This window comes from Archocentrus centrarchus, chromosome 14 (genome assembly GCF_007364275.1).
Source record: "Archocentrus centrarchus isolate MPI-CPG fArcCen1 chromosome 14, fArcCen1, whole genome shotgun sequence".
In the NCBI taxonomy this organism is placed as follows: Eukaryota; Metazoa; Chordata; class Actinopteri; order Cichliformes; family Cichlidae; genus Archocentrus; species Archocentrus centrarchus.
Genome location: NC_044359.1, coordinates 293,111 through 319,074, shown reverse-complemented (window position 1 = coordinate 319,074; position 25,964 = coordinate 293,111). Strand labels below are relative to the sequence as shown.

Here is a 25,964-nt window from a genome sequence, read left to right as displayed (position 1 = left end):
CTGACCACATACACTCAGTTCAAAAAGCATCTAAAAAACTGGTTCATAACACATCAGATATGTCAGCATTAATAGGATTATGGACAGTGTCTCCCCTCAACCCAACTCTGTTGCCACTTGTGTCTTTATGTTATTATGTAGTATAATTTTTTTGTCTGTATTATACTTAACTAGGATTCTGTTTTTATCAGCAGGATTTGAAGAATTATCTGTTTTATTGCTCTTTTATATTTGTTCATTGTAATCTTCTTATTGTTGTTTTTTAGGTAGACAATTTTAAGATCTGTCCAGGGACAACAGATGAAAAATAGCCTTTCGGCTAATTCTGTTGCATTTATTGTAATGTTAATTAATGTACACTGTCCCTGTCAAATAAACTAATAATAATAAAAAAAAAAAAACATAAATCTGATCTGAACTGGAAACCATTGATTAAACAGCCTATACAGCACAAGACATGGAATGTGACAGAGATCCAGAAAATAACTTTATAATATATATATATATATATATATATATATATATATATATATATATATATATATATATATATATATAATCGATAGATAGAGATGGATATGCATATAGATATACGTGTGTGTGTGTGTGTGTGTGTGTGTGTGTGTGTGTGTGTGTGTGTGTGTGTGTGTGTGTGTGTGTGTGTAAAATCACATTAAATAGTTGGACTTCTGGACCTTGGCCTCATGAAATTTTCTGACTGGACCTCCTTATTTCAATACCCCTGTTTTATACTTTTGAATGGTGTTATCTTACTTGAATTATTGTTTGGAAATATAGGGTAGCAAAAACACTCTACAGCCACTATGCACATTACAAATAAGGGCAATAAGGACAGTTAATAATGTTGCATATCTGGAGCAAACATATGCTTTATTTTTTAAAGGTTGAAATTTATGGATCTGGTCAAATTTAAAACTGGTCAAATACTATACAAAGAAAGAATATGTTAGCAGAAACCATGAAAACGTGTTCACAGACAGAGAAGGGGGTTATGAACTGAGGAAAGAGCTCAATTTTAAAAAACACAAAGTAACGACAAGAATGAGGAACATGTGCAGAGTGCTCTGTGAAATGAATTTGTGGAACAATTTAGAAGATAAATTTAAAAACATGTACCAATATAAATCAGTTAAAAAAAACTATATAACACTTATAAAGAGCTATATGAACGAGGTAGAGTGTTAAATATTTATATGGTTGTTCTGTAAATAAAAAAAATATATAACTGATTATAATGACATACTATCAAAATCAATACTTCTAGCTAGGTATAGTTGATTATTAATTATTTCATAAAGATAATATAACAAGTTAATGTGTATCATGTACATATTATGCACATATGTAAATTTCTGACTGTATAACTAGAAGAGATATAAAGGATGTTAGGGGTAGGAATTAATAAGCAGTTGCTTCCTCCTACTGCTTTTTAAATAAGAAAAAGTCACTTATTGCATTTGAACTTGATTATTATGTGTATTAACTTATGTTATTTTTGATTGATTGATTGATTGAACTCATTCAATCACATTTTACACCCCATTCAAACTCACAAAAAAATATTTCCCAAAAGCACGATTCATATTTTAGGGACTAAATATTTGAAATTTCCTATTGCCCGAAAGGCCAAAGAAATTAATCTAAAGACATTAAATGGAATTTATCCATCTGGTGATTTGGTTTTGAAATAACTGTTGTGTATTTTGGGATAATGAGCCTGAATCTACAGACCATTCATTTTGCCATTGTTTGTATTCTGAAGCCTTTTGGCATGATGTTTATGATTGGTTGTAGCCAAAAGTGTCTCAGCTTGAAAAATTCTGTCAAAAGGATATTGTTGATGGACTTGTTATGGGAAATGAAAAAATAACTTTCTGGTGAACATTATTTTGATTTTAGGGAAAACATATATACTCATTCCTACGCCCTTGAGTTTACTATTGGGGGGACACATATTGGAAACCTGACAGATCTGTAAGTACTCTGAGGTGGGATAAATGTGCCTGTCTCCAATATTGGGGGCGCCCCGCCCCTCTCGGTTCCTACGCCTATGGCACCCTCAAATTCTCTGTATTTTTCAACGAGTTTCTATCATATATATAAAAGCCCTTAAAATAATGGAAAATGTGAATGCAAAAACAAAAAATTAATAAAAAAAATGTGTAGAACATAATCTACAAAAAAAAAGCCCTGACACCTTCAAGTTACTTTTTTATTTTTCTGTTATTTTATGCTGGTTGTGTTTTCATTTGTTCTTCTTGCACCTGTGCCTTTAAACTCTTTGTTTACATATTGAATTTATTTTATATGGCTTGTTGTTTGCACGATTCATAAATAAAGCATTTAAAAAAAATTTAAACAGGAAGAGGAAGCTATCACTGGCCAGGAAGTGACGTCAGGGAGCGTGTTCCGGCAGCTTCGTCTGTGTTTACAGGTGAGAGCGAAAATCAGCTGGTTTTAACGTTTCTCTGGTTCGCTATATCGCCAGACGTCACGGCGATTACGTCAGGCAGAGCTGTGACATAGGAGGTCGCTGACACCGCGTGTTGAGTCGCAGCTGACCGTTAGCTTAGCTGTTAGCAGGTAGCTCTGTTACAAATAAACCTGATCAGTGATCGATACCTGCTGATCACCAGGAAGTGATGCTGAGGTAAAGCTGAATGATCCTGCAGTGGCTGATCAACTGATCACAGCAGAAGAAAAAGAGCGAGGATGATGAGCAACAGACGCTAGCAGTTACAGCTAACATAGCTTTGTGTGGAAGGTGCAGGTCAGGGGTCAAAGGTCAGGCCTCTGATCGGTTTATAAAACTTTTTTTTTTGTCTCAGAGCTTCAGGATGAGCCAAGGAGGAGCACAGAGAGGGAGCAGAGCCACCGAGGAGGAGCAGGAGGAGGACTTCTACGACTGTCAGGAGACCCTGCAGCCTCCAAACCCCACAGGAGGAGGAGGAGGAGGAGGGGAGGAGACCCAGCAGCACATTCACATTAAAGACACTCAGACAGGTGGAGGAGCAGGGGACAGAGAGATGGAGGCAGGAGGAGGACAGCAGGAGGGGAAGCAGGATGACAGCCTGAAGAAGGAGGAAGAGGAGCAGGAGGGAGTGACAGTTCAGCAGGAGATAAAGGAGGAGCAGGAGGTGAAGGTTCAGCAGGATGGAGACTCTCAGCAGGAGGACTCTGACTCAGAGCTGAAAGAGGAGGTGGGCCTGCCCTCAGAGTTTGATAATGAATATCTGAGGGAGATGGAGAAGGAGCTGACGGAGGAAGAGAAGGAGGTAGCACCTGTTAACCTGTACCTGCGCTGAGAGGTGTTCAGGTGTTGGCACACAGTGGTAAAATAGAGTTCTTCTGTTTCAGAGTCGCCGACAGCAGAGCCTCAGTCTGAAGGAGGCGGGAAACGCCCACTTTAAGAGGGGAGGTGAGTGTGTGACCCAGTCTGTCGACCAGTATGTGAAACAAGTATGACGGATCCAGGATATGTTTCCGTGGATTCACTTATCCTAACAGGTGGTCCCATTTTTATTACTGTAGGGTCTTTACCTTGAGGCAACTGTTTGTTGGCGCTATATAAATAAAATTGAATTGAACTGAAATGAAGCTGGTTCTCCTGTCGATAACCGCACCCAGGGTTTATTGATGTATCTATGAGCCTGCAGATGTGAGAGGTGGATTTAGGACCATGTGACCAATCAGAAACATGAACAGGTGTACTGACAGCAGAGAGGCTGATTTAACAGAAAGAGATAAAAGTGTGAGATTAGAAAGGTGCAGCAGTTACACACAGAGGCAGAAGCAGCTGTGTGTGTGTGAGTGAGTGTGTGTTTTAAGACTTTGGCTCGCTCACTGTTAACAACCAGCTGTATGAATAAAGTTTATTTGAAGCAGGAAGATAGCGGCTGTCTGATTCAGATACTAGAGGATCTGATTGGTCAGATGTGTGTGAGGCGCTATGATTGGATGAGTTGCAGCCTTGTTAACACAGAGGAAAGAAAAATAAAAATAAAATCAGATTTTCATGCTTATAGAACCACTGCTGTACAACAGTTTTGAGGCCTCACGAGAACATCAGGACTGATTTTAAGAACTTCTTCCAGATGATCCTCAGATGAACACAGAGAACTTCTGACTGTCTGCACTCTGAGGGCTCTGAGTGAATGGAGATACTATTCTAGAGATCTGATTGGTCAGTAGGTGGTGATTTCATACCTGTTGGTCTCTAATCTGGAACATTACCTGCTCCAGAGCTGCTGTAATGTCATGGGATCATTAAAGTTTTATCTCTTAGCATCAGTTACCATGGCGATATACCACGTAAGAAGTGACCCACCTTGATAGTACTGAAAACCCAGGATGAACTTTGAAGTTACAGACCAAATCCTGCTTTGTGATAAAGGATTCAGGTCTGTATCTGGTCTGTAACCAGTCTGTAACTGATGTTTATTGTTCCTCCAGACTGGGCGGAGGCGGGGCGGAGCTACACGGAGGCGCTGTCTATGTGTCCAGTTTGCTTCAGCAGAGAGCGAGCCGTGCTGTTCTCCAACAGAGCTGCTGCGAGGCTGCACCTGGTAACATGCCAAAAACACACTAAATACATGCTAACAGCAGGCTGAGAACATGCTAACTACAGCAGCAGGTGTGAGTGAGAAAGTTCATCATATCCTGGCTTTCTCTGCATTAGCTGGATCAACAAATCCTAAAACCCCATTCAGAGAGTCACATCACTACAGCGGTTATCTGCTTCAGGCTCTTAGCACACTCAGGCTGCTTTCTCACCGTCGGGGTTCCGGAACCGGTGCCAGTATTTGAACCGTTCAGCGGTTTTTCCACCGCAAATGCACTCGATGCTCGGCTGAAGAACGGGTTCAGCTTGGGCCCCGCAAACTAGCTGGTCTGGAACCAAGAACGTGTGATGAAAGCGGCAGAAGGGCGTGACTCTGCCGTCTCAACATCAAGTTTTCTACCATATTACATGTGTATTACGTGAGAAAAGCGAAGTGATTTTCACGGCTGTGAATTAGGTTGGGCTCTAAGGCTGAACTTGCTGCTTTGTATCAGTTCATATCACAGATAAAAGGACACAAAGTGCGTACTTGTCGTCTTGCTCTAATCGCTGTCTGTGTTTCCCTCTGTGCTGCACACAGATGCTGCAGTAGTTTGCTTTGGACCCTAAAACGTATTTGCAGCACAAGAAAGGGGAGCGTGCTCTCCCACGTTTGTGCGCATTGGCCTCCGTGTCCAGACGAGGACCCGCCCACACTCAGACGTAAAGGAGCGATTCACCGAACCCGCACCGCAACGCAGCATATATATGTGGTTGCCGGCTTCACTGCTAAGCCACCCAGGTGCCCTGCTGGCCCATTCTTAAGAGTTTTGCCGGTTCATTGAAACTGGCACTGGCACCACCTCGCCAGTGGTAAAGTAGTATCAGACGACCCCTGTGAGTGCCGTTGGCTCTAGTCAGAGACTTTATCAGATGATGATGAGAATATGGTGATCAAATATGTCTGTGTAGATTCTCAGTCATCCAGGTCATAGTATCTCTGGAGCTTGAAAAAGGCGACTGGACTTCTTTTTGTTTCTTGAAGACGTTTCACCTCTCATCCGAAAGGCTTCTTCAGTTCTCAACCAAATGGTGGAGAGACCCAGGTATTTAAACCCCTGTGGGCGTAGTCCCCTGGAGGTGGTTATGACCCTCTATTGATCATGTGCGTGAACACATGTGCCCAGGTGTGAAGGGGGCGTGGGTCATATTTAATCAGTGGTGATCAAATATATGCAAAGAACATAAAAATCCAATAGTAAAATAATCTCAGTGGTTAATGCTGCAGAAACAGATTAATCTGCTGGTTTCTGACACAGAAACAAAGAGCTGAATGATTCTGAGTGCTGACTGAGACTTTAAATACACGAAAGCTTCCTGTCCCACAGCATGATGGAGACGTGGAAATCAGTGATCAGAGATTAATGTGACTGAACAGGTGTTCTTGGTGTGTGTGTCTGTTTGCAGCAGAGACTCTGCAGCAGGTTAACACATTTCCTTCATCTGCACATTAACACACACACAGTTTGAGCTTCATTCAGAGTTTCAGTAATGAGCTGCTATTAGAAACATGTTCTCAGCAGAGAGTCTGCATCACTCTGAGAACATGCTGGGAAGAAACGTGGCACTTCAGCTGATTTTACACTGAAGCTCTGAACATAAGCGCTTTGAGTGCTCATACTGAGTAGAAAAGCGCTATATAAGAACTAGTCCATTTACCATTTACCATCACCTGCTGCCGACCAGGTGAGGCAGTCAGCATCAGTTACCATGGTGATTTAGCAGGTAAAAAAGAGAAACTCTGACTGAAAGCTCAACACAGCTTGCTCGCACATCTGACTTAACACATAATTTGACTTACAGTGCCTCCACGCACTGTAAATGCCACTTATCGCTCTCTGAAACTCAAGTACTCACTAACTGTTTCTACTTCTTGCATCACTTCCTGTGCGATGTCCTGTATGTGGGTATGCTGCTCATCTGAGTCACCAGGTTCACACACAGCTTCTGGAGGTCCACCTTCGGAGAAGGTCCAATGTGAGGCTGTAACAGGTGGACGCTTCCTCCTGATCAGCCAATGAAAGCAAAGATCTGAAGCACATACAAAGCACTGCGTGTTTGCAAATACACTACACTGCTCAAGGTATTCACTTGTCTGCCTTCACACACATAGGAAACTGAATGACATCCCATTCTTAATTCATAGGGTTTAATTTGATGTCAGCCTACCGTTTGCAGCTATAACAGCTTCAGCTCCTCTGGGAAGGCTTTCCAAAAGGTTTAGGATTGTGATTGTTAAGGAGAGGAAAGCTTCAATTCAGAAGTGCCTGACTCTGTGGTATAACTCAGAAATGCACAGCTTAAAGCAGATAACCCGTAAACTGAAGAGGAAATGGTGTCTCACTAATTTAGGGATCATTCACAATTATTAATGTTTTCCAAAGCATACACATCGTATGCTGGGGGGAAGGGGTTTACACCCAACATATGCTTCTCAAATAGTTAGAAAATGTCAGTCAGAACTATGTAAATTGAACACCGCTGCTTGACCGCCAATGCCTGAGGCATCCACTCTCGTTCACTTGTACTGCTGCGTGGTCTGCAAGCAATATGGCCTCCGGTCTGACGGATCAGTTCAAAGGCCTCATTGAATTATCTAAAATAGACCATCATTGGTTCACAAAAAGACTCTACTAACAATATTAGGTAGGAACAAGCTGCATGTGTGGGGTGGCATGTGTGGCAAGCAGCCAAAGCCGCCACAGATAAATTAAACGAAGTGGAAGCATTGTTCCAAAAAGCCGAATCAAAAATGGAAACCATACACAGTAAACCGCAGAAAACGATGATAGATTTTATTCAGAAGGTATGTTCATTAATTCATGTTACTGGTGTATTTTCATTATTGCTGGCCTGTATATTTGTACATAATCTAGTGACTGGCGACCAGCACTGTTGCCAAATTTGTGTAAGAAAACTCGCTGTCGGCTATCGCAAAAGCCGCTAGAAGTCTCTAAAGTACAAATTGAGGTCTGAGGATTGCAAGTGGGGCGTGTCCCCCTCGATGCCAAAGTGAGGTCCAGGCAATGCCATAGCCTATGTAAGGACGCAGTACATTCACTGTATGTACACAAAACACAGTGGCAGTGGAGGATTTCAGGTTTCCAGCCTCCAAATCTCCCAAACTATCCAAAAGTCGCCAACGTCAGTGGAAAAAGTTGCTAAATTTGTCGCTTTTTGGGGGGAAAATGTCACTAGGGGGGGTCTGAAAAGTTGCTAATTAGGCAACACTTGACCCAGCTGTCTTAGCTAATTATAGGCCAATCTCCAACCTTCCTTTTCTCTCAAAGATTCTTGAAAGAGTAGTTGTAAAACAGCTCACTGATCATCTGCAGAGGAACGGTTTATTTGAAGAGTTTCAGTCAGGTTTCAGAATTCATCACAGTACAGAAACAGCATTAGTGAAGGTTACAAATGATCTTCTTAGAGCCTCTGACAGTGGACTCATCTCTGTTCTTGTCCTGTTGGACCTCAGTGCAGCTTTTGATACTGTTGACCATAACCATGGTAGCTTAGCCGCCGTTAGCTCCCCCCCAGCAGATCCCGAGCAGCAGGGAAAACAGGCCGGCTGGGTGACGGTGAGGAGGAAGCGTAGTCCTAAGCAGAAGCCCCGGGTACACCACCAACCTGTTCACGTCTCTAACCGTTTTTCTCCACTCGGCGACACACCCGCCGAGGAACAAACTCTGGTTATTGGTGACTCTGTTTTGAGAAACGTGAAGCTAGAGACACCGGCGACCATAGTCAAATGTCTTCCAGGGGCCAGAGCAGGCGACATTCATGGAAATTTGAAACTGCTGGCTAAGGCTAATCGTAGATTTGGTAAGATCGTTATTCACGTCGGCAGTAATGACACCCGGTTACGCCAATCGGAGGTCACTAAAATTAATATTGACTCGGTGTGTAACTTTGCAAAAACGATGTCGGACTCTGTAGTTTTCTCTGGGCCTCTCCCCAATCAGACCAGGAGTGACATGTTTAGCCGCATGTTCTCCTTGAATCGCTGGCTGTCTGAGTGGTGTCCAAAAAATGACGTGGGCTTCATAGATAATTGGCAAAGTTTCTGGGGAAAACCTGGTCTTGTTAGGAGAGACGGCATCCATCCCACTTTGGATGGAGCAGCTCTCATTTCTAGAAATCTGGCCAAATTTATTAACCCTCCTAAAAACTGACTACCCAGGGTTGAGACCAGGAAGCAGAGTTGCAGTCTTACACGCCTCTCTGCAGCTTCTCTCCTCCTGCCATCCCCCCAAAACCCCATCCCCATAGAGTCGGTGCCTGCTCCCAGACCACCAAAAAACAAAGCTAAAATCAGCAAAAAGCTATTTAAGCATAAAAATTCAAAAACAATAAATAATACAGCTTCATCAACTGCACCAAAAAATAAAACAATTAAATGTGGATTGTTACACATTAGGTCTCTCTCTTCCAAGTCCCTATTAGTAAAAGATTTAATAATTGATCAACGTATTGATTTATTCTGCCTTACAGAAACCTGGTTACAGCAGGATGAATATGTTAGTTTAAATGAATCAACACCCCCGAGTCACAGTAACTGTCAGAATGCTCGAAGCACAGGTCGAGGAGGAGGATTAGCTGCAATCTTCAATTCCAGCTTATTAATTAATCAGAGACCCAGACAAAGTTTTCATCCTTTTGAAAGCCTGACTCTTAGTCTTGTCCATCCTAATTGGGAAAATCAAAAAGCTGTTTTATTTGTTATTATCTATCGTCCACCTGGTCCTTACTCAAGAGTTTCTGTCTGATTTCTCTGACTTTTTATCTGATTTAGTGCTCAGTTCAGATAAAATAATTATAGTGGGTGATTTTAACATCCATGTAGATGCTGAGAATGACAGCCTCAACACTGCATTTAATCTATTGTTAGATTCAATTGGCTTCTCTCAAAATGTAAAGGAGCCCACCCACCACTTTAATCATACTCTGGATCTTGTCCTAACATATGGCATAGAAACTGAAGACTTAACAGTATTCCCTGAAAGCCCCCTCCTGTCTGATCATTTCTTAGTAACATTTACATTTACTTTAATGGATTACACAGCAGTGGGGAATAAGTTTTATTACAGTAGAAGTCTTTCTGAAAGTGCTGTAACTAAGTTTAAGGATCTAATTCCTTCATTTAATGATCCCAACACAGTGCAGAGCAGCTACCTAAACTCTGCTCCCAGTGAGGTCAATTATCTCGTCAATAGTTTTACATCCTCACTGCGTATAACTTTGGATACTGTGGCTCCTCTGAAAAGGAAAGCTTCAAATCAGAAGTGCCTGACTCCTGGGTATAATTCACAAACGCACAGCTTAAAGCAGATAACCCGAAAGCTGGAGAGGGAATGGCGTCTCACTAAATTAGAAGATGCTCATTTAGCCTGGAAAAAGAGTTTGTTGCTCTATAAAAAAGCCCTCCGTAAAGCTAGGACATCTTACTATTCATCATTAATTGAAGAAAATAAGAACAACCCCAGGTTTCTTTTCAGCACTGTAGCCAGGCTGACAAAGAGTCAGAGCTCTGTAGAGCCGAGTATTCCTTTCACATTAACTAGTAGTGACTTCATGGATTTCTTTACAAATAAAATTTTAGACATTAGAGAAAAAATTATTCATAACCATCTCAAAGATTATTCTTCATGTTCGGCTGCTTTCAGCCCTGCTGGTATTTGTTTAGACTCTTTTGCTCCAGTTGATCTTTCAGAGTTAACTTCAATAGTTACTTCCTCCAAACCAGCAACATGTTTGTTAGATCCCATTCCTACTAGACTGTTCAAAGAAGTCTTTCCAATTATTGATGCTTCAATCTTAAAAATGATCAATCAGTCTTTACTAGTTGGCTATGTACCACAGACCTTCAAGGTGGCTGTAATTAAACCTCTGCTTAAAAAGCCATCACTGACCCAGCTGTCTTAGCTAATTATAGGCCAATCTCCAACCTTCCTTTTCTCTCAAAGATCCTTGAAAGAGTAGTTGTAAAACAGCTAACTGATCATCTGCAGAGGAACGGTTTATTTGAAGAGTTTCAGTCAGGTTTCAGAATTCATCACAGTACAGAAACAGCATTAGTGAAGGTTACCAATGATCTTCTTAGAGCCTCTGACAGTGGACTCATCTCTGTTCTTGTCCTGTTGGACCTCAGTGCAGCTTTGATACTGTTGACCATAACATTTTATTACAGAGATTAGAGCTTGCTATAGGTATGAAAGGTACTGCACTGCAGTGGTTTGAATCATATTTATCTCATAGACTCCAATTTGTTCATGTAAATGGGGAGTCTTCTTCAGACACTAAGGTTAATTATGGAGTTCCACAGGGTTCTGTGCTAGGACCAATTTTATTTACATTATACATGCTTCCCTTAGGCAGTATTATTAGAAAGCACTGCATCAATTTTCATTGTTATGCAGATGATACTCAGCTTTACCTATCAATGAAGCCAGATGACACACATCAATTAGTTAAACTGCAGGAATGTCTTAAAGACATTAAGGCCTGGATGACCTCTAATTTCCTGCTTCTAAATTCAGATAAAACTGAAATTCTTGTGCTCGGCCCCACAAATCTTAGAAACATGGTGTCTAACCAGATACTTACTCTGGATGGCATTACTTTGGCCTCCAGTAACACTGTGAGAAATCTTGGAGTCATTTTTGACCAGGATATGTCCTTCAATGCACATATTAAACAAATATGTAGGACCGCTTTTTTTGCATTTGTGCAATATTTCTAAAATTAGAAACATCCTTTCTCAGAGTGATGCTGAAAAGCTAATTCATGCATTTATTACTTCTAGGCTGGACTATTGTAATTCATTATTATCAGGCTGTCCTAAAAGCTCCCTTCGCACTGTCACCAAGTGCTGCTCATAGGGGGTCGTTTTGACTGTTAGGTTTTCTCTGTAATTATCGTAGGGCCTTTACCTTACAATATAAAGCACCTTGAGGCGACTGTTGTGGTGCTATATAAATGAAACTGAATTGAATTGTTTACAGGAATTTCTGACCATTCTTCCAGAAGCACATCTGTGAGGTCAGACACTGATGTTGGAGAGAAGGCCTGGCTCACATTCTCTGCTCTAATTCATCCCAAAGGTGTTCTACCAGGCTGAGGTCAGGACTCTGTGCAGGCCAATCAAGTTCTTCCACACCAAACTGGCTCATCCATGTCTTTATGGAGCTGCTTTGTGCACTGGTGTGCAGTCATGTTGGAACAGGAAGGGGCCATCCCCAAACTGTTTCCACAGAGTTGGAGCATCAAATTATCCCAAATGTCTTGGTATGCTGAAGCATTAAGAGTTCCTTTCACTGGAACTAAGGGGCCGAGCCCAACTCCTGAAAAACACCCCCACACCGTAACCCCCCCTCCATCAAACTTTATACTTGGCACAATGCAGTCAGACAGGTACCGTTTCCCTGGCAACCACCAAACCCAGACTCCTCCATCAGATTGGCAGATGGAGAAGTGTGATTCATCCCTCCAGAGAACACGTCTCCACTGCTCTAGAGTCCAGTGGCGGCGTGCTTTACACCACTTGAGCTTGGTGATGTAAGGCTTGGATGCAGCTGATTGGCCACTAATCCCACTAACAGCTGACTGTGGAATATTTAGTAGTGAGGAAATTTCAGGACTGGACTTGCTGCACAGGTATCATCCTATCACAGTACCACACTGGAACTCACTGAGCTTTCGAGAGCAAACATTTTTTCACTGATGTTTGTAGAAGCAGTCTGCATGCCGAGGTGCTTGGTTTATACACCTGTGGCGGTGGAAGTGACTAAAACACCTGGATTCAGTGATTTGGACGGGGAGAGAAGACTTTTGGCAACATAATGTTTCAGTTAAAACTAATGCCATTAGCAGCATGCTAATAGGTTCACAGCATGCCAACAAGTTAGCAATCTGCTATTAGGTTAGTGATGTGGTAACAGCTTAGCAGTACGCTAATATTGTGTATCTCTGTCAGGATCTGAAGGAACAGGCGATCTCAGACTGCAGTAGAGGTGAGTGATGACATCACACCACACCTGTGTAATGATTAATCATTGTACTGATTGGCATTGTGGTTGCCCTAGCACTAGAGCTGGATCCTGACTACCTGCGGGCATTGCTGAGGAGGGCGGAGCTTTACGAGCAGACAGAGAAGCTCGACGAGGCTCTTGAGGACTACCAGAAGGTTCTGGAACGAGACCCGAACAATGTCCCTGCCAGACAGGCTGCCATGGTGAGTTCACTGACTGCTAGGACAAACTAGAAGCAGGCAGGCTTCTAGTTAAAAGCTAAAATGTGAACAACCTGCTGAAAAGAAGCCCAAAGAAATTGGACCTAATTCATAATTCATACACTTTCAGCAAAGTTAGACTTTTATGACCAACTGAAACTTAAATGTGATATAAACAAAGAAATAATAATGGTGGGAATTTTAACATTAACTGAGATGTAAAAACAAAGTTAACAGCTGATAGAGCAGCCTGCTAGAATAATCAAAACAAGCACAGATTTGCTGTTGTCGAATCAGCCACAGAGAATCACTTTGACTGGATGTACAAACTGACTCAATGGTGCATCTCATTCTGAAGCCTTCTCAAAGAGTCTGCAGGAACACCAGAAATATCTGTACTCAAGCAGTGATGTGTTCACAGACGGGGATGCAGACAAAGGGTTAAATTTAGTCCTTGTAAAAAAGAATGAAATGATGGCATCATTCAGCAGAAATAAGGGGCACTCTGTCCTGGTTCAGAGATGAATGCAGGAAACTGATGGCAGATGGGGAGAAAGTTTAAATCAGATGATGATTAGTGGCCAACAAAAAAATCACTGTATGAGGACCAGAGTGATACAGACCACACAAAAGGCTCATTTCTTTGTTCAGATAACTGAAGGTGCAGAGGAGTAATGGAAAATATGTCAAAATATTAATAAATTAATGTGCAGCCAGAAGAATCACAGGAACAAAGATCTAGAACTCCAGATTCATCCAATTCATCACTGAAAACCAACCTCCATACCTGCTTAATTTAATGTATTTTTCTTAAAGTCTGTCCATGAAATCCCTCAACTTGTTACTCCACCTGATGTTGGACTTACAGACTCATTACAACTACAGAGATTAGAACATACTATAGACATCATCGAGTTCCACAGGTTTCTGTGCTAGCACCAAGTCTATTAACACTATACATGCTTCCCTTACGCAGTATTATTAGAACATATTGAATACATTTTCATTGTTATGCAGATGATACCCAGCTTTACCTATCCATGGTGAAAAATACATGTCACTGTGCATTGTACTGTATAACTCTGCATGTGACAAAAACCTTATATTATCCTACTGACCAAATTAGAAAGTTAATCTCAAAGCAACTGAGCCATTAAAAGAGCTCACAGTGTGGAGCTTTGTGTTCAGCACATCACCGGCACCATGTGGTATCAACACACTCAGGTCTGTGCTTATTCAGCACCACCCCCACCCTCACGGTGGGTCACACACAGACACGCTAAGGTCAGGGTCACTCCTGAGAAGGTGTGAAAGTGAAGAAAAACAAACCAGACTCAACTTATTCCTCACAGCTCTCTCTCTCTCTCTACCTGTGTGTTCACCTGTCTATCAGAGGCTGCCTCAACAGATCCAGGAAAGGAATGAGAAGCTGAAGGATGAAATGATCAGTACGTACTCCACCTGAACACACCACTAATCAGTAATCCAGAAAGGTGTCATATGTACCTGTCAGTAAAACATCCAGGTGTGTCTCCACCTCACTACCTGTCACAGGTGAGAGGGGCCATTGAGTGACACAGGAAGAGATTAAATCAGAAGATCAATTCACCTGATTTTAAAGGCAACACAAAACACACAGTGAGTGATCAGCTGTGGCTCTGATCAGCTGTTTAAGAAGTTTAAAAGATGAATATAAATCTGTTTTGTTTCCTGTGCAACTCAATTTGCAAAAATAAGACTACTAAAATAAAAGCCCCACAGCCTGATACCTCAGTACCTGGAGTCTTTTCACTATAAAAGCCATCCATTAGTGTTCCTGTGCAGCTGTGACCTCTGTGTAACCTCTGACCTGCAGGTAAGCTGAAGGATCTGGGTAACATGATCCTGCGGCCGTTTGGACTCTCCACCAACAACTTCCAGGTGAACCAGGACTCCACCAGCGGCGCCTACTCCATCAACTTTGTCCAGAACCCCAACAACAACAACAGGTGATGATGTCACCGCTCACAGCCATGACATCACATTTCAGAGCACCGGTTCACCTGTCTGCTGATCAGTTTATGACTGATCGTGAAGAAGCCGGTATGGACTGGTTATTGAGGGTTATTGATTGTTTACTGACTGGTAATTGGTTCTTTAAAGAGGAATAAAAAAGGTGACTTCCTGTTTGGATTTGTTCCAACCCGACTCCATTCATTTTCTGTCTGATTTAAGCTGCTCTTATAAAACTTTGGTTTGACCTTGAGGTTTTTGTTCTTCACCTCTGACGCAGGAAGTGTTCAACTGGAATAGGTCCCGCCTCCTCTGCTCCAAGGGAGTAGTGAACCTCCTGAAGCTGTTTCTGTACCAGCTGTGCAGATAGATTTGAATGCTGTCTGCAGTAAAGTTAAAAAAAAAAAAAAAGGAAATGAGTTAAATCCTGTTTGACCTCTGTGATACCCTCATCTTCATGTGGACTCTGAGGTCACACTGTTTGTATTCCTGAAGTCTCTGCAGAGCAGTCCTCTAAATAAGAAATGGAGCTTCAGCACTTCCTTCATTACCTCCTTTAGCAGAGGAGACACTGGACCATCCTTTATGAAAGGAGGAAATAATGCCATCCCATAATTCATAGTGATGGACCGGCAGACCACTCATGGAAGCAAACAGATGACTGAAATAAGGCTTAATTTTTGCTTCTTCCTGCTCATAACTTCTCCTGCTCCTGCTGCGATGCCGGCTGGTTGTGCAGAGTGTTTGCAGTCAAGATTTTCTTCTTCAGAAGGGTGTGGCTACAGATGGAGGTCATCAAAGCAGGGTAAAGGTAGAGCCACCTTCCTCTTACAGAAGAGTCTGGCTTTAACCTCGTTACAGCTCACTGACACATTAATCTGGCCTTGTAGTTTCACACCTCTGATGATCAGCTGTTCTGTTTTTAGTTTGACACAACAAACAGGTAAACTAAGGCAAACTTGATTTATACTGATGGTGGGTGACATCCTGTCTGACATCCAGGTACCAATACTTTAGTAAAAGTTGAAGTACTGGTTCAACTTCTTAAGTAAAAGTAAAAAGTACAGGCTCTGAAATGTACTCAAAGTAAGAAAGTAAAAGTAGTTCTTTGGAGGACGTTTCTACCAACTATTTTTCTGTAAAGCTAACTGAACCTCATTATATATTATTACAATCATATAAAATAATACATGAGAATAGAAATGTTATTCCAATCTATATTTTAATCCTAATGAATGTACTCAGCTTGAATCTGTTCTGTAGGACACAAACTGTGAAAGTGAATTTAAACACAATTTAAACTTGGCGACAGTGGAAAGGAAAAACTCCCTTTTAACAGGAAGAAACCTCCAGCAGAACCAGGCTCAGGGAGGGGGGTCATCTGCCGCGACCAGTTGGGCTGAGGGGAGAGAAAAGACATGCTGTGGAAGAGAGCCAGAGATTAATATCAATTAATGATTAAATGCAGAGTGGAGTATAAACAAAGTAAATAAGGTGAATGAAAAGAAACAGTGCATTATGTGAACCCCCCAGCAGCCTAGGTCTATAGCAGCATAACTAAGGGATGGTTCAGGGTCACCTGATCCAGCCCTAACTATAAGCTTGATCATAAAGGAAAGTTTTAAGCCTAATCTTAAAAATAGAGAGGGTGTCTGTCTCCTGAATCCAAGCTGGGAGCTGGTTCCACAGAAGAGGGGCCTGAAAGCTGAAGGCTCTGCCTCCCATTCTACTCTTAAGTATCCTAGGAACCACAAGTAAGCCAGCAGTCTGAGAGAGAAGTGCTCTGTTGGGGTGATATGGTACTATGAGGTCTTTGAGATAAGATGGTGCCTGATTATTCAAGACCTTGTATGTGAGGAGAAGAATTTTAAATTCTATTCTAGATTTAACAGGGAGCCAATGAAGAGAAGCCAATATGGGAGAAATATGCTCTCTCTTTCTAGTCCCTGTCAGTACTCTAGCTGCAGCATTTTGGATCAGCTGAAGGCTTTTCAGGGAGCTTTTAGGACAGCCTGATAATAATGAATTACAATAGTCCAGCCTAGAAGTAATAAATGCATGAATGAGCTTTTCAGCATCACTCTGAGAAAGGATGTTTCTAATTCTAGAAATATTGCGCAAATGCAAAAAAGCGGTCCTACATATTTGTTTAATATGTGCATTGAAGGACATATCCTGGTCAAAAATGACTCCAAGATTTCTCACAGTGTTACTGGAGGCCAAAGTAATGCCATCCAGAGTAAGTATCTGGTTAGACACCATGTTTCTAAGATTTGTGGGGCCGAGTACAAGAACTTCAGTTTGATCTGAATTTAGAAGCAGGAAATTAGAGGTCATCCAGGCCTTAATGTCTTTAAGACATTCCTGCAGTTTAACTACCGTATTTTCCGGAGTATAAGTCGCACTTTTTTTCATAGTTTGGCTGGGGGTGCGACCTATACTCCGGAGCGACGTATATGTGACATTTATAACACATGAACCAAAATACTCCAGCCACTTGACATCTCCGTGAACTGCAGCTTTAAGGCAGTCTTGCGTAACCTGTGGGCGCAGTGGATGATGTATGGAGAGCACAGCTTAACGGCAACTGGGAGAATGCGCCACCCAACTTTCCTGGAAGTCATTGGATGGATCAAGAAAACATGGGCTTCAGTGACAAACCATCCTGTTGGGATTCAGAAAGGCTGGAATAATTGGAACTGCAGCTGACGATGAGTCTGACTAACGTGACACAGAAGAGGAAGCGGCGCTTCGTCTACGGAGTGTACGGAATTGTTTAGAAGTGACACCGAGGATGAAGAATTCAATGGATTGATGGTTTGGTTAACTTGTTAGTATGTTCTTTATGCTATGGTTATCTGAATAACTTAATGTTACGTTAACATACCGAACACGTGTTCGTTGTGCGTCATGTAGCTGAATGTGCTACGTTAGCATAACGTAGGCGTAACCGTGTTCGTCCTGTTCTTTAATCCATTATTATTTTAAATTGCCGTTCAAGATGGAATTTCTGCTCTGGGTCTCGGATTCTATCAACCCCACCCCCCCCCAAAAAAAAAAGTGCGACTTATAGTCCAGTGCGACCTATATATGTTTTTTTCTTCTTTATTATGCATTTTTTGGCTGGTGCGACCTATACTCCGGAGCGACGTATAGTCCGAAAAATACGGTAATTGATGTGCGTCATCTGGCTTCATTGATAGGTAAAGCTGAGTATCATCTGCATAACAATGAAAATTGATGCAGTGCTTTCTAATAATACTGCCTAAGGGAAGCATGTATAATGTAAATAGAATTGGTCCTAGCACAGAACCCTGTGGAACTCCATAATTAACCTTAGTGTGTGAAGAAGACTCCCCATTTACATGAACAAATTGGAGTCTATGAGATAAATATGACTCAAACCACTGCAGTGCAGTACCTTTAATACCTATAGTATGCTCTAATCTCTGTAATAAAATGTTATGGTCAACAGTATCAAAGCTGCACTGAGGTCCAACAGGACAAGAACAGAGATGAGTCCACTGTCAGAGGCTCTAAGAAGATCATTTGTAACCTTCACTAATGCTGTTTCTGTACTGTGATGAATTCTGAAACCTGACTGAAACTCTTCAAATAAACCGTTCCTCTGCAGATGATCAGTTAGCTGTTTTACAACTACTCTTTCAAGAATCTTTGAGAGAAAAGGAAGGTTGGAGATTGGCCTATAATTAGCTAAGACAGCTGGGTCAGTGATGGCTTTTTAAGTAGAGGTTTAATTACAGCCACCTTGAAGGGCTGTGGTACATAGCCAACTAATAAAGACTGATTGATCATTTTTAAGATTGAAGCATCAATAATTGGAAAGACTTCTTTGAACAGTCTAGTAGGAATGGGATCTAATAAACATGTTGCTGGTTTGGAGGAAGTAACTATTGAAGTTAACTCTGAAAGATCAACTGGAGCAAAAGAGTCTAAACAAATACCAGCAGTGCTGAAAGCAGCCGAACATGAAGAATAATCTTTGAGATGGTTATGAATAATTTTTTCTCTAATGTCTAAAATTTTATTTGTAAAGAAATCCATGAAGTCACTACTAGTTAAAGTGAAAGGAATACTCGGCTCTACAGAGCTCTGACTCTTTGTCAGCCTGGCTACAGTGCTGAAAACAAACCTGGGGTTGTTCTTATTTTCTTCAATTAATGATGAGTAGTAAGACAGGGTTAATACAGGAATCCTAGAGTTCAATTTACTACATTTTACTACCTATTTTTACTACCTCTACAATATTTTTACTACCAGCACAAAATCGAGCAGCAGCCTTTTTTGGGGGTCACAGCACTAAGATGATCGCCCATCTCTCATCGAAGACAAAACTTTATCCCACTTACTTGAAGGTGTAACTGACTTTTCCTTGACTAAGACCTCATACACATTAATATTCCAAAATGCATTTTAAGAAGACTCAGGAAATTTGTTTTTTTTAAGAATATTTCACTAGTTAAAGTGAATAGTGTATAATATGTATAATGACAATAAAGGCATTCTATTCTATTCTAAAATGCAATGAAATTCAAGTTTCACAAGCCAATGATTTATTTTCCAATAGAATATTTTCCAATAAAATACTGGAATACTGGTTTGCTGCTGAGGTGTGACGGCAATACTTGTGCTCATAGCTGACCTTGAGGTTGCAGTCACAGTGCTTTGTGTAGCACCAAAAAACAAAATAGGGATGTGCTCCCCACGCGAGAATCCGCTGCTGGTGAACGGTGGATGCTCGGTGTGATTTTATTGCGTCACACTATTCCAGGTCAAATTTATATTTTTTCTGCACACTTTACAAAACGCCTCTCGATCATTCTCCGTGAACGGCTTAAGCCAGTCTTTGAATGCCGGGTCATCGAGCCAAAGTTGTGAAAATTTATTTTCCCATGACAAGGCGCAAAATGACTCCGCGCATGCGCACAGCAGATCGGCAGCAGAACCAATCGAGTCTATCAATGTCAGCTCAGGTCCTGCTGAGTAGTTATATTTTTATACAGATTTTATAGTTAAAAGAATTTAAAACAAAAAGTCTGCATCAATGGAAAAGTCAAAATATATTGAAGGGGTGATGAAAAATTTACTACCAAGTCAAATTCTGTTTGTTACCTTTGCCTACCTTTAAATAGCCTTAATTTGAGCTCATTTAATTTACTACCTTTTATTACCTTTTATTACCCTGCGGAAACCCTGTAAGATGTCCTAGCTTTATGGAGGGCTTTTTTATAGAGCAACAAACTCTTTTTCCAGGCTAAATGAGCATCTTCTAATTTAGTGAGACACCATTCCCTCTCCAGCTTTCGGGTTATCTGCTTTAAGCTGTGCGTTTGTGAATTATACCACGGAGTCAGGCACTTCTGATTTGAAGCTTTCCTTTTCAGAGGAGCCACAGTATCCAAAGTTATACGCAGTGAGGATGTAAAACTATTGACGAGATAATCGACCTCACTGGGAGCAGAGTTTAGGTAGCTGCTCTGTACTGTGTTGGCACTGAAACAAATTACAAATTACAAACAATAGAACAGCAATGAGGTGGCTCTGTGGGCATGTGCAGGCTGCTGTACTTCTTGCTTCTGCACTCCAATAATAAAACACCTCATACACGTAAAAACAATGTTTCAGTTCATCGTGAGACAGTCATCCTCCAACCTGCAAACACAACACTGCCGACACCTGCTGACAGATCCCAGTGAAAACACAGACACACACACACACACACACACAAAGTTCATCGCCACATTCACATTCATCCAGTTTATAGTCTCTGTCACAGGAGCTGCTGCAGAGCTCCAGTGTAAAATGAGGACAGAAACAAACCTCCTGTGTTGGAATCGAACCTCAACATTTGAAATCTCATCAGATTGAACACAATAAAAACAGGCAGAGAGCAGCTTCAAGCTTTTATTGTGGAAAACTCACACAGGAAACACAGCTGTCTGTGAGTGTGTTACAGTCTGTGATGGGGATGATGATGATGGTGGTCACTGCGCTCTCCTGGACAGCAGCATCTCTCTGATGTTGTCTTCAGCTTCCTTAACGCTGCGTTCGAGGTACACCTTCCTCTGCTGGAAATCACACACATCTTGAGTACTCAGCTATGTGTGTATGTTACAGTGTGTGTGTGTGTGTGTGTGTGTGTGTGGGTGTGCACACCTCGAGCTCTTTGATCTTCTCGTCAGCTGTTTTCTGTTTGTCTGTCAGCAGGTTATTGATCTCCTCCTTGGACTGAAGGATGAACCTGAAACACACACAGCTGATCAACGTGGAGTCGATCGCAAATGAATGCGCAGCTGTATTGTTGATGCAGTGAAGGTGAACAAAGCTGAGTTGATCAATAAGAGGGCCAATAATCGATAATCCCAGATGAAGCAGATGCTGCGATGTGATTAGCTCACACCTGCACCAGCAATGACTCACATGCGTCCAACGCCCTCATAGAGTCGCGTGTTGTCAGGCAGTGTGGCGATCTCAGCGTGCGTCAGCTTCGCGTGCTTCTGGACACGGGTAAGCTGATCGATCTGCAGGTCGGCCATCTTGACTTTCTGCTGCGTGTCAATCATCTTCACCTGCAGCTCGGAGAACGCCTGCGGAGCACACCTGAGAGGTTAGTCATCATGGCAACTGAGGCTACACCCTCACACACCACATTGAGAAGTCCCGTTTTAGCGCAGCTGCTCGCTCTGCGTTATGACATCCTACCGAAATATAACAGCATCATACACGCACAACCCACTCGCACATGATTCCACTGCATCACTGTGACGTCAGGAGCTTTAACTATGTCACAAGGCCACTGGAGTAATTTTTGTTTCTTGAAGACATTCCTCCTCTCATCCCAAAGGCTTCTTCAGTTCTCAACCAAATGGTGGAGAGACCCAGGTATTCAAACCCCTGTGGGTGTGGTCCCCTGGAGGTGGTTATGACCCTCTATTGATCATGTGCATAAACACATGTTCCAAGGTGTGAAAGGAGGCGTGGGTCATTGCAATCAGTGGTTTCAGTTGAAACCAATATAGGACTTCGCTCCAGTGTTTCATGTGACCTATTGAGGTCACTGGAACAAAGGTGTGAATGGGGGTTGAGGCACCTGGGGAGGGAGTTCAGGACAGCACTGTAAGCGGGGGAAAGTTGGTGATGTAATCCACCTCCTCTGTTCAATGATAGTTGTTCTCTTTCAAACCATCTGTCTTCACGGTTTAAAATGTGAACATTGGCATCCTCACAGAGTGACCTTTGACCTTCAGATGCAGATGATGTACAGCTGAGTCTTGTCCTGTCGAGGTGGCTCTTCTATGTTGTGCCATTCGTTTGTGAGCTTTTTCAAGCTCCAGAGACTACTATGACCTGGATGACTGAGAATCTACACAGCCATAACTATGTCACACTTTTCTTCAGGATCAATAAAGTACCTATCTATCCATCCATCCATCAATGATGACACGGGAGCTGTTCCGTTTCTGAGCGGTTCGTGCTGCGGCTGTGCAGTCCGTGTTTCTGTGAAGCAGCAGCTGCCACGCAGGTGACACACAGGCACGTGAACAGCGCAGCGGAAGGAACCCTACCTTTTTTTTTTTTTTTTTCGACCTTTATTCAACAAATTAACAAATTCAATATCAAAATCAACAAATGAAATATCAAATATAGCTCAACTTGGGGCTGGGCGATATATCAAGTTTTTAAAAAATATGTTTTCATATGCAGTATAAGATGAGACAATATCATTTGTCAAGTTACAATCATACTTGTAGCTCCACCAGTTCACCTTTCTTTCTCTGCACAACTTCACGCTGCCCCGCCTCTCTCCCTACCGTAAGTCATGTGACCTTAATAGCAGAAGTGGGTCTTTCGTGTGTTTGTGATGCAGCCATGTGTGTAGACACTGCATTGAGCGAGCGTGCCTGTTGCTGTGATACGTCAGCACATATATTCAGTCTGTTTACATGTTTTGCTATTTGCACAGAGTACTAGATGTACAGGAGTACACACAGGAGGAAGTAATTTGGTGAAGTCTACTTCACTGCAGACTGGCTTTGTAAAGAATATTTCAGCCTTTTGCTGCTTATGTTCTGCATCTTTTCTGTTTACATTTTAATAGCACAGTTTTGAGTCGTTTGTTATGGAGGAAAAAAGCATTAATTTAATTAAAAAGCATTATTATTTAATATGCCAATAGTTGATTTTTGAGCAGCTGAATGTTAATAAAAGTGTCTGTGTGACATCTGGCACATGTAGCTTTGACTCTGAAGGGCCGTTTTGTTTCTACCTTTGGAAGAAAAAATATTGAGGTATATATCGTATATCACCATTCAGCTAAAAAAATATCAAGATACTATTTTTGGTCCATATCGCCGTGCCCTAGCTCAACTATTAATTAAGATCTTACACAACTTCAAATAGAAACCTTTCTGCAAGCGTAACAAATAACCAGAGAACAGGAAGAAACAAAAGCAGAGATAAAACCAAAGAAAAAACATCACAGCAAGGGCTGCACAATATGTAGTTACCTCAATGAATCACTGTAAATATCATTCATAAAAGAGTACAATTTTTGGCTTTTGGGAGATTTTGTAAGTTTTAATGACTTGTTATATAAATCAGATTCATTCTGTATTCTGTTTTGTGTATGAAGAACCTGGACAAATGTAAATGACTCTGACACAGATTTCTTTTTTGTTTCCTAAAGTTAAACCAAAGGTTACATCGTCTCCTGACAGAGGAGCTGGTGATGATGCAAACTTTCCTTTTAGCCATGCGATGAGAAGAATATATGGTCACTGGTTTCTTTCTCGCAAATGTACAAACGTTATCTTCAATATTAAAGTGTAACCTTAGTAATTCTTTAGATGGGCAGATGCTATTCATAATTTTAAAGTGTGTCTCTTTTGCTTTTGGGGGTATGGGGAAGGAAACATACATAAGTTATCAATCAACAAGATAAGAACTATCAAATTTATTTAAAATACCATTTTTATTTTGGCGTCCAGGGAATAATTTTTCTGTAAAATATTTTCTAGTATAAGAGTTTTTGCACTTCCTGTCCAGAATTAGAGTTCCCTGATTGACAACGAGGGCATTTGTGGTTGTATTTTTTGGTATGTCATTATACTTTTCACGGAGCCGTGCGTTACGTAATCTCACGAAGTCTCATACAGTAGGACTGAAGCTGTACTTTGTACAGAACTGTTCATAATCTAAAAGGTTACAGCATTGTCATCAATGAAGTGAGCTAATAACGCTACCTTTTTCAGCTCCAGATCTACGGACGCCGCCATCTTCTCCAGCTCCCGGCTCTATGCACACACTGCGCATGCGTGAGATCCTTCTTCTTCGCTGTGTGTGTTTTTTTTGTTTTTTTTTTAAGCTTTATTTATCGTCAAAATGTCACAGTAACAGTAGTCATGGAAGAACAGTGTACAATAATAAACAAGGACATAAAATGAAAGAGGAATATAGTCATAAAATATAGAGATAGAAAACTGTCAAAAAGGAACAGAAGCGGAAAAAAAAATAAATAAATAAAAAATAAATAAAAAGAAATTACACAAATAAATGCGAGTTACAACAATAAGTTACGGTCTTTCCAAATACTTATTGTTTTTATAGCCTTTTTGTTAACTGAGTTTGAGATTGAGTCAAGATACAATTTTACATCTGTTACGAAGAGGTCAAAAAGTGGTTTCCTGTGCATTATTTCACTTTTATGAATATGAAATTTAGCAAGCAACAATATTAGATTGATATGGTATGTGGGAGAGGAATTTTTCGCCTTGAAATCTGTGATACCAAGCAAAACATTTTTTAAAAAAGAAGGAAATCTGGTTGAATGTAGTTGGATATCAGAGTGACAATGTCTTTCCAAAACTTCTTGGAGCATGTACAGTTCCAAAACAGATGAACAGAAGTTTCTGGGTAGAGCTTACAAAAAGAGCAGGAAATATCAATATCAGCTTTGTATTTCTGAAAAAAGTGCTTAGTTGGATAAAATTTATGAATTAATTTAAAAGAAACTTCTTTGATTTTATTAGTGAGAAAAAACTGTTTATATTTATAAATGTTTATATTATTATATTATATAAATTTATATTATGTTTATAAATAAGGGACCAGGCTAAAAGTACCTGTTGGTGAAAACTGGATAGCTTAGTGGGTATTTTTGGAATACTATAATTACAGAGGAGAACAAACTCTAGGCCCCCTAAATGTGAAAAGACATGTTGTGAAATGACGTTCCAAATGGAGTTTGGGTTTTTAAGATAATTTTTGATCCATTTTATTTTAAAGGTGTTATTAAAGGAGTCAAAATCAATAAAATTTAGACCGCCAAACATATCACTGTTAAGGACAACAGTGTTATGTTTTTCCATAAAAAGCTGGAAAGCATTCTGTCAGCAGATTTACAAACTGATTTATCTACATAAAGAGACTGGGCAGTATAGGCTAGCCGGGATAATCCTTCTGCTTTAGTGAGCAGGACTCTGCCTCTCAAGGACAGGTCCCTTTGTAGCCAACTATTAAAAATCTTTTTTGACTTTTCAAGAATGGGAATGAAATTGGTAATACTTCTGTTTTTACTATTCTTAGTGATACTGATACCCAGGTATGTTACATTATCTTTAACAGGGATGCCACAAAAAGAGGACTGTAGTGTGTGTGTGTGTGTGTGTGTGTGTGTGTGTGTGTGTGTGTGTGTGTGTGTGTGTGTGTGTGTGTGTGTGTGTGAGTGAGAGTATAGACGTCACTTCACTTCCTCTTCCTGTTTAAGAAAACGAACATTTAAAAAACATTATTTTTGGATTTTGTTTCTCAAAATAATGAACATAACATTGTCAATCTATTTATCTTATTGGGTAAATTTTACATTCATAAAGCAAAGATGTCAAAAACAACCCCATTATTTATGATATTTTTAATTGAAATGAAACTTTAATTCACTAAAATATATAAACGAAAACAAGAATTGCTTATTAGCTCTTCAATTTTATTCAGAATACTTCGAATGAGAATGTCTGCCTCTTCATTTTTTGTCTTTCTTTATTCATTTATCTATTTTTATCCTATTTTAGTTAGTTGTCTTTTATTTAAGATTATCAATCTTTATTT

General features: G+C 40.8%; 2 protein-coding genes across 4 annotated transcripts; one reads left to right on the top strand and one right to left on the bottom strand.

Moving 5' to 3' along the window:
* Positions 1-2,398: 2,398 nt before the first annotated feature.
* ttc1 (tetratricopeptide repeat domain 1) lies at positions 2,399-15,008 on the top strand. Of its 2 annotated transcripts, none has more exons than XM_030745528.1 (8): positions 2,399-2,455; positions 2,850-3,296; positions 3,379-3,439; positions 4,474-4,586; positions 12,594-12,630; positions 12,703-12,851; positions 14,242-14,296; positions 14,704-15,008. In XM_030745528.1, exons 2-8 carry the CDS (start codon positions 2,859-2,861, stop codon positions 14,838-14,840), a joined length of 990 nt encoding a protein of 329 aa, XP_030601388.1. In that variant the 5' UTR covers positions 2,399-2,455; positions 2,850-2,858; the 3' UTR covers positions 14,841-15,008. The 2 variants fall into 2 exon arrangements, with proteins under 2 accessions (XP_030601388.1, XP_030601389.1); XM_030745529.1 differs by lacking the exon at positions 2,399-2,455 and adding an exon at positions 2,462-2,671.
* A 5,743-nt stretch (positions 15,009-20,751) lies between these two features.
* pfdn1 (prefoldin subunit 1) lies at positions 20,752-24,237 on the bottom strand. Of its 2 annotated transcripts, none has more exons than XM_030746966.1 (4): positions 24,104-24,237; positions 21,282-21,448; positions 21,018-21,102; positions 20,752-20,929 (listed from the first exon to the last, which is right to left on the bottom strand). In XM_030746966.1, the coding sequence occupies exons 1-4, from the start codon at positions 24,134-24,136 to the stop codon at positions 20,846-20,848; spliced, it is 369 nt and encodes a 122-aa protein (XP_030602826.1). In that variant the 5' UTR covers positions 24,137-24,237; the 3' UTR covers positions 20,752-20,845. The 2 variants fall into 2 exon arrangements, with proteins under 2 accessions (XP_030602826.1, XP_030602827.1); XM_030746967.1 differs by having other exon boundaries at positions 20,752-20,926.
* Positions 24,238-25,964: the final 1,727 nt, after the last annotated feature.

Bases quoted from the DNA above. Each gene is read 5' to 3' on its own strand.
- pfdn1 (XM_030746966.1), bottom strand. From the start codon at position 24,136: ATGGCGGCGTCCGTAGATCTGGAGCTGAAAAAG. The intron at 21,103-21,281 runs GTGAGTCATTGC...TGTGTGTTTCAG, and splicing joins TATGAGGGCGTTGGACGCAT to GTTCATCCTTCAGTCCAAGG. The intron at 20,930-21,017 runs GTGTGCACACCC...TGTGATTTCCAG, and splicing joins AGAAGATCAAAGAGCTCGAG to CAGAGGAAGGTGTACCTCGA.
- ttc1 (XM_030745528.1), top strand. From the start codon at position 2,859: ATGAGCCAAGGAGGAGCACAGAGAGGGAGCAGAGCCACCGAGGAGGAG. The intron at 12,631-12,702 runs GTGAGTGATGAC...TGGTTGCCCTAG, and splicing joins GATCTCAGACTGCAGTAGAG to CACTAGAGCTGGATCCTGAC. The intron at 14,297-14,703 runs GTACGTACTCCA...TCTGACCTGCAG, and splicing joins GCTGAAGGATGAAATGATCA to GTAAGCTGAAGGATCTGGGT.